Source organism: Pteropus vampyrus, unplaced genomic scaffold (assembly GCF_000151845.1).
Source record: "Pteropus vampyrus isolate Shadow unplaced genomic scaffold, Pvam_2.0 Scaffold69, whole genome shotgun sequence".
In the NCBI taxonomy this organism is placed as follows: Eukaryota; Metazoa; Chordata; class Mammalia; order Chiroptera; family Pteropodidae; genus Pteropus; species Pteropus vampyrus.
In genome coordinates, this window is record NW_011888850.1 from 6,469,958 (window position 1) to 6,477,789 (window position 7,832).

Here is a 7,832-nt window from a genome sequence, read left to right on the forward strand (position 1 = left end):
AACGACAGCTTTGAAGAACAGTAACAGCTACCACTTACGTGCAGTTTACCCTGTCAGGCAATGCTCTAAGCACTTAGCATATGTGAACTCCTTTAATCTTAGTAGTATCACAAGGTACTCTCTATAATTATCTTCATTTTACAGTCGAGGATGCTGAAGCACAGTGAGATTTACTGACTTTCCCCCAACTACGAAGTGGTAGAGCAACTGAGACCATAGCCCTATATTCTGTATTGAACACATAGATCACAGGAGTGACAACTGGGGACCCAGTTCAAAATATGGGTTCCAGGGCAGCTTCTTATTGGGCCTCACAAAATTCTGAGAGGTAGGTATTATTATCCCCATTTTCTAAGCGAGGAAACTGAGGCGCGGTGAGTTTGAGGGACTCATCCGGGTGTGTAGTGCTAAGACGCAGCAGAACCGGGACTTGAGCCCGAGCCCGGGGGTGTGTCGTTTCCACCATGCAGAATGTCCCACAGGCGGGGTCAGGCCAGTAGCTCCAGAGGCCTGGGAGCAAGGACTTCCTTTGCTTTAACTTCCGCTTTGGCAGCTCCCAGGTCCGTTGTGCACTCTGTCCCCTTCTCGCTTCACAGGCCATCCAGGCCACGCTGTCCCTTCCCAAACTGCTGCCCTGATTTGGGCCTCTCTCTGCGGACACCCCATGAGGTCAGGTCCTGGGATAAAATGAAGCTGCCAGTGCCTTGTCTGTGCTGGGAGTTCAGGGACAGGGCTAACCCTGCCTGGCTACAGCTGTGACTGGGAGGGGACTGTGGGCTCACAGGTGACACGCTCCCCTCTTCTGCCTACTCAGAAGATCCTGAGGGCTCTGTCAGGCTTGAGGAGTGGGGCGTTGGCAGCCAGACAGAAGGGCACGCGTGTAGGTGGCACGCACTCCTGGGCTTGGTGGCACCACTGCTCCTCCCATCCTGGCCCTGAACAAGGAGCCCTTCCCTGCCCCTCCCTGGTGCCTGGGCGCTAATGACTGGACGCGGGAGGCCCCCCTATTGTCCTACCCTTTCTGCCAAACCATCAAAACATGTTTGGATCTAAAATTATTTTGTATCGTTTAATCCCTCCTCAATGCAAAAACAAAGATAGTATTATTTCCAGAAAAACTATGTGTTTTAATTTTATATGTGTGTACACGCCCATATATATTTTTCCCCCATTTTCATTCTAAACTTGTCTCTATTCTTAACTATGTGACCAGATAACAAAAAGAAGAAAATATAACTTGTTTAAATGAGATTGCGTTGTGTTTCAATGGCGGTATAGTGGAGAGAAAGCACTTTCTTGTCTAATTTAAACTCCACCCTCAGTTTCCTCATCTGTCAAATGGGGATAATCATATCTTTATTGTATTATTCTTGTGAGGATTAAAGTGGGGGATGATGGTAGACTGTAAAGCTTAACACAGTGGCCAAGCATTCTTCATGTAGACAGACTTATCAGGGGAAAAGATATGCCCTTGTCTGTTCATGGAGTGGTAATCCCTAGGAGGGTAAAGTCATGCTAATGTGAGTTCAGATAGGAGTCAGCCCTTCAGGCCCTGCCGAGAGCCAGTCTGCGGGTTATCTCCTGCAGTCTTTATAACCACCCTGGGAGTATTATTATTTTCTATGACTTACAAATGAAGGAACTGAGGCTCGAGGTGAAGGTGTGCACATCTCTGCTGAGGTCCTGGCTTTGCACCTTGCTCCCCGTGTGACCACAGACAAGTTGCTTAACCTCTCTGAGCCACAGTCACCTCTTTGGTAAAACAGATCAGTGGCTGCCATAAAGAGCAGGTCGTAGGTCTAGCCAGTTTTGTTCTTCCCACCCACTGCAGACCCGTGTTAGGTGTCATGAGATGGCTTGTAGCTTGTACCTTCTGCTGTCGCTTCTGTGGACAGCAGTCCGTTTGGATTAAGCTACACCAAGTCAAAATGGACTCCCTGGAACTGATGATGGCAAAAACCCCAAGTCAGTACCGCAGTGGGCATGAGGCCCATTGGCAGTGGCCCTTTGTGCTCTAAAACACTGTGCTGAAAAAGGTATTTGTAGGATGGAATTACTTTAATGACCTAATACCATTCTGGAGGAAGCTGGATATTGCCATCTACACTATAGAAAACAGAAAGGTGGTCATTTTTCTCTTTGCAGATGACGCAGTATGTTGTTGACAAGTTTTGATAATAAACTCCAGCCTAACTTAATAACAGAAAGAAGGGCCACAGAAGGGCTGTTCTAAAATCAAAGTTCTCACCGGGAATTTTCAGCTCCTAATAGGAAGGAAGTTATAGGAACGAGTAGGTTGCTCGGGGAGGTGCAGCCAAGTCCACTGCACAGCTACCCGTGCAGTTCTGAATTCGGAGTTGAGTTTAGTCAGTACTGACATTCAGACCTTTAAATGTAATGCTCATCCCCACTCCCAACCCCCAAAGTTGTAGTTAGTCCAAGTTCTGCTCTGGTTCTGGTTCTCAAAGTGTGGTCCCAGAACCAGCAGCCTGGGCATCACCTGGGAACTTGTTGGAAATGTGGATCCTCGAAGCCCCGCCCCCATCAGACAGCCCTGGGCAGGGCCCAGCAACTGTGTTTTAATAAACCTCCAGGTGACTGTGGCACACTAAAGCTTCAGACTCACTGCTTTCTCTCCTTCGCCAAGCCCTTGCTTGGCATTTCTCCCATTACAGCAGGCGAGATCTGTCATCTGCCTGAGCTCTAATTATCGTACTGGAAAGCCAATACATTCTGTACCTGCATTTATGTTTGCCAGGAAGTTACTGTACATTGTTCAAAGCCACAGCTTCTCTGACCCCGATTCTAGCTTTTTTCATGGCCCAAGTGGGTGTTTGGTTACACATGCTTAAAATATTTTCCAAGTTCAAGCTCTGGTGGCCATGCCCTGTGGCGCAGGATTCCGGATCTTCGGTCACCACTTGCCTTTGTACAGACTAGACAGACCCCAGACTCCATCTTCAGGAGCATCATCAGCCCACCCACCTGATGTCCTTCCTGCGCTTCCCCTGGTGTTGGGATGGGCCCCTCTATTTTTCCTAAGAGGTAACGAGCCCACCCCCAGCCCCTTGCCTGCTAGTTCTGAAGAGCTGGACTGTTTTATCTGCGAGCACTGCCTCGGGCACTGATTGCGCTTCTGTCTTTGCCTAGGCCTCTGGAAAGCAGCAGAGGCAACTCTGTCCCATCCTCACAAGTGGCCAGGCCCATTTACCTTGCACTGTTTGTCCTAATCTCACTTGGTTTTTATCTTATTTTCCTTTCATTGTTTTCTCTCTGTCCTCATTTTCCCAACTGCAGACTTATTTTTTAGTTCATCGTGTCTTGTATTCTGTGGATCTTTGCTGACTGCTTTGATTAATTTTGGAAGGAAACAGTTTCAAAAAATAAAACTGAATACTTTTGTTATGAGATACAATGGATATGAATTACAATTAGCATGTAATAACTAATGCTTGGGTCTGTCTGATTTCAAACCCCGTGCTCCCTCACATTATCCTGTGGGCAGAGACTCTGTTAAAACTCTTTTAAACCCACAAAACCAACATAACTGGGGATCCAGGGTAAGTTAGACAGCTACATAGACAGCAGAATGGACAGCAGACCCTTTGTCAGGTGTCGAGTCTTCCTTCTCCAGAATATATTCATAAATCCACAACTCCAAAAGTGAGGTAATGAGAATTGTAGCCTGAACAATCTCCTCTTGAGGTTAGAGATGCCCTAGAAACAGCCAAAGGAAACTGTCTGCTTACCACACAGTGGTGAGTGCTCTGCAATTCTGTTACTGTTTGAGTGATACACTTTCCTTAGCTTACTTTGTAATTTAAAGCCCAAATGCACTTAAAAAAGAAACAACAACAACAAAAAACAGGCATATAAGGTTTTCAGAGACACCTTCTGAATTAACTATAACACAAATTGCCTTGGATAGTGTTCTCGGCGAAGTTACATTAGGTGTCTGATCTGCTCAGCGTGTGACCTTAGCCATGTGGCAGGTGGAGAGCCCAACTTCAACCACCCCTATTCTGCAGAAGCAAAAGGGAGAAGGGGGTACTTATGTCCACCATTTATTGAACATCCACTGCATGCCAGCCAGGCACTGTGCCAGGAACTTATACTTTTTACTCTGGGGAAGAGAGGCTTAAAGTTTTCTACTGTGTGGTGTAGATGTTAACCCCTGCTTTAATTTGGAGAATTGAAAGCACTGAACCTTGTTAAAATTTGGGTATGAAAATGGGTACTGAGCAGAACTTATATTAAAGTGGGTCTTTATTGTTCTTGCTGAATCCCCTGATTAAGAATCAGATTCGATATTGGACATAAAAGCACTTTGTACTATTCTGCTTTCGTACAGTGTAAGATACTGTTATATACATGGCATTTCGGTGGCTCGACAACTTTAAGGGTCTCTAATTAATAGGGAATTGTGTTTGAGCTATTCTCTAAAGTTAGAGAATCTAGAAGTTATCTTTGTTAGGTCAAGGTGAAGCTACTCTAGAATTCTCCTGGAATTAGAGCAGCCTGTGTCAGAAATGGACCTTTGCATCTATGAAATACAGGTAATTGGCTGTAAAGATGGCACATGAGCACCTAATTAGTCTCTCTTAGATCTAAGCAGTATTTTAAGTCTACGATCTGGTTCTTGGAAATGCTGCAATGAGAAGGAAGAAGGTGAAAAATGTTTATTGAATTGATGACCTTATAACTTTCAGGGGTGATGCCCTAATCATTTGTATTAATGGGAGGGAGCAGGTTTGTGCTCGATATGGACCATTTGTCCAAATCAATTTTATATCCTGCTGCCTTGTGCCTGTTCTGTTCTCACTCTCATCTACCGATGTCTTCCTCTCTCTCGTGCCTCTATCTATCCTTTTTTTTTTTTTTTTTACCAGTGTTGAACTATCATTAATTAGTCCCCTCTAAACAGTGATTTTTGGTACCCGACATCCTGGCAGCCCAATGCCTGACCCTTCTGCATCTAGATCTTTCAAGCCCATTTCTTGGGCTTATTCCAAATCCTCGAACATTTATGGCAAGACTTGTCTAGTTTTAAAGATGCGCTAAAATGGATATCCTTATATAGGGGGAAAAACCCTCATCTAGACTTAAGGAAAAATAAAAACCTAAAGCCAGTCTCCTTGGTGCGTCTTAAGATTGTGAAGCAATGCTTAGATACGAAGCCCTCTTGAAGCATTTGAGGGAAGGTGAACTTTCAGAAGCCTTTTTCCCTCGCTGTCTTATAGACAACTTTTCTGTGTGTTCTCCTGAATTCATTTCATTCATCACCCCCGCTCACAGGCGAATCTGGATAAAGAAGGTCTCGGTCCAAGTTAGTGGTTACAAACTATGCTTAATTAATCCTTCAGCCATAGCTGAAGGCAAAGTTAATAATCATGCAGACTCTAGGCTTCTCTTCTGTTTTAAAACCATCCTTAGCCTGCACTGGAAGGGGGGCAGTGGAAATTGCGTGGGGGGGGGGGATGTCGACCCTGCTGTCCTTTTTATATAGTGTATGAGCATATCTGATATCAAATCGAGCAGGTGAAATTATAGACCAAGAGCATGGGATTTTCTATAGGGTACACATTTTCTTATCCCCTTCAATGCAAACAAATCAAGAATGAATTTATGAATTTTACTCTGGAATGGAGGCCTTCTTCAAATTCATGTAATTAAAAAAAAAATCTGTTCGGCTTTCTGTATTTCACAGTGAGTGTAATGACTGTGTCTTTGTTTTCTCCTTTCCCCTTGCCCGTGGGCACATAGCACGTGTGGAGTGAGAGCGAGGACTGCCTGCCTTTCTTGCAGCTAGCACAGGATTACATCTCTTCCTGCGGCAAGAAGACGCTCCAGGAAGTCTTGGAAAAAGTCTTCAAGTCTTTCAGACCTGTAGGTGCCTGCTTGGCTTCTCAAGCCACCTTGTTTTCTGCCATGATTGTGCTTTGAATAACATGGATTGTGGGGAAAGTGGGCAAAACCTGGGATGACGAATTGTTTTTCTCTTGTCTGCTTTGTGGCTTAAAGATAGGAGCAAGTGGAGGGAGGCGGAGGGTGGGAGGGAGGGGGAAATGGGATGTGACACAGCTGTTTGTTGCAGGATGATAGTTATTTCTAGCATCCCATGAGTGAAGAATCTCTGATTGGGTGGGAAGCAAACCTCCATGAGACAACTGAGTATTCCTGTCCTCATCCGGTAGACTTAAAACCAAAATGCTCGGAAGTGCTCTGAAGGTTTGCTTATAATAGTGAGGCCTATATTTGGGAAACTTCCAGAAGGTTATATAAAGGATGTACCTCCATGTCTGTGGGTGTGGAGAAGGATGAAATTGGATACTGGTTCTGTTCTTTTCTCTTTTTCTAAACTCTCTTATAGAGAACTTGCTCCCCCCGACCCCGCCCCGTCCTGCCCCGCCCCTTAGGATTCAGGAATCTGTATGTTTGCGGCTGTGGCGAGCTGATGGTTTGTCTTCATATTAGCTGAAACACATGTAAAATGAATTTTAGCTAAAAAATATGTAAAATGAGTACTCACCCCCATTTTGAAAATTACCTATTGCCCTACATCTTTATTGGAAGATAAAGTCAGATTACCAATGGCATGACACTTCCCCCGAGTTCAATTTGGTGCCCACCATAAACACTCTTCATGTTCAAGGATATTTGACCTAGAAATTCTATTTCTCTTGCAAATCTTTTAAAACAGTTATCGGCTTCTCTGCTGAAATGTGCAAGCTTGTCTTTGATTTCTCTGAACGTAGTAGGCATGATTGCATAATAGACTATATCCAATATTCCAGTATTTCAAGGTTTATAAGTCTGTCTTGTTGTCCCTTGTTTTGACTGGTTCTCATTTTTGGCATGGTGTTTCTTTGTGTGTAGGCTTATCTCCCTGTATGCTGGTTATTATATTTGAAAATGTATATATAGGAATAAATTGAGGTCTAAGATGAGGGTACCTTCTCCCAGAGAGGATTTTTATTTGCTGCTGCCAGGGCTTCGGTACCCGATAGGTCTGAGATCACCTCCCAACAATGTAAGACTTGTGGTTCTTGGAACTCGGCCGATGATAAAAAGCCAGGCTGTAGGCCCCGTGTTCCGGTTCGTCCTTGTTCTGAGAGCTGTCTTAGTCCATTCAGGCTTCTAAACAAAATGCCACAGATTGGATGGCTTAGAAACCACAGAAATGTATTTCTCACAGTTCTGGAGCCTGGGAGGCCAAGAGCAGAGTGCTGGCAGATTGGGCGTCTGGCGAGGGGCTGCTTCCTAAGCAGACAGCCATCATTTCGCTGTAACTTCACGTGGCAGAAGGAGAGAAAGATATCTCTGGGGTCCGTTTTGTAAGGGTGTTAGCCCCATTTGAGGGCTCTGCCTTCGTAACCTAATGGCCTCCCAAAGCAACCCCCCAATACCGTCACCTCGAGGGTTAGGATTTCAACATGTGAATTTGGGAGCACACAGACAAACCTGAGCAAGGGTTTAGGCCTTTGGGGGTTCCAGCTTAAAAGTAGGGGTGATTTATCCCATTCTGCTCCTTGTGAAGACCCTGGATTTGACTCTGGTCCCCCTAGCTCTTAGAGTAGGCCAAGAATGCAGTAAAGTTTCTAGCTGTTTTTCTAGGTCAGCAAATACCCTCAGGACAAAAGCAGCTTTTTATGTTAGGTTTACCTCTCTAGGTTCTAATTCTTCAATATATTTAAGAAGGCATTTTTCGTATTTAATCCAGCTTTTTTAGTTCTCTGTGAAAGAGTCGGTCCCAGTCATTTAATCCACTGTTACAAGAATCGGAATTTCGTTGGCGTATGGCGCTCCGTCTGATTTGCACCATCCGTTCAACC

General features: G+C 44.8%; 1 protein-coding gene across 1 annotated transcript in view; it reads left to right on the forward strand.

Moving 5' to 3' along the window:
- MTURN (maturin, neural progenitor differentiation regulator homolog) overlaps positions 1-7,832 on the forward strand; it is a 25,319-nt gene that overhangs the window by 3,652 nt on the left and 13,835 nt on the right. Inside the window, exon 2 of the mRNA XM_011361715.2 lies at positions 5,764-5,886. Within this exon, the coding sequence (XP_011360017.1) occupies positions 5,764-5,886 (123 nt within the window). The remainder of the gene's footprint in view (positions 1-5,763; positions 5,887-7,832) is intronic.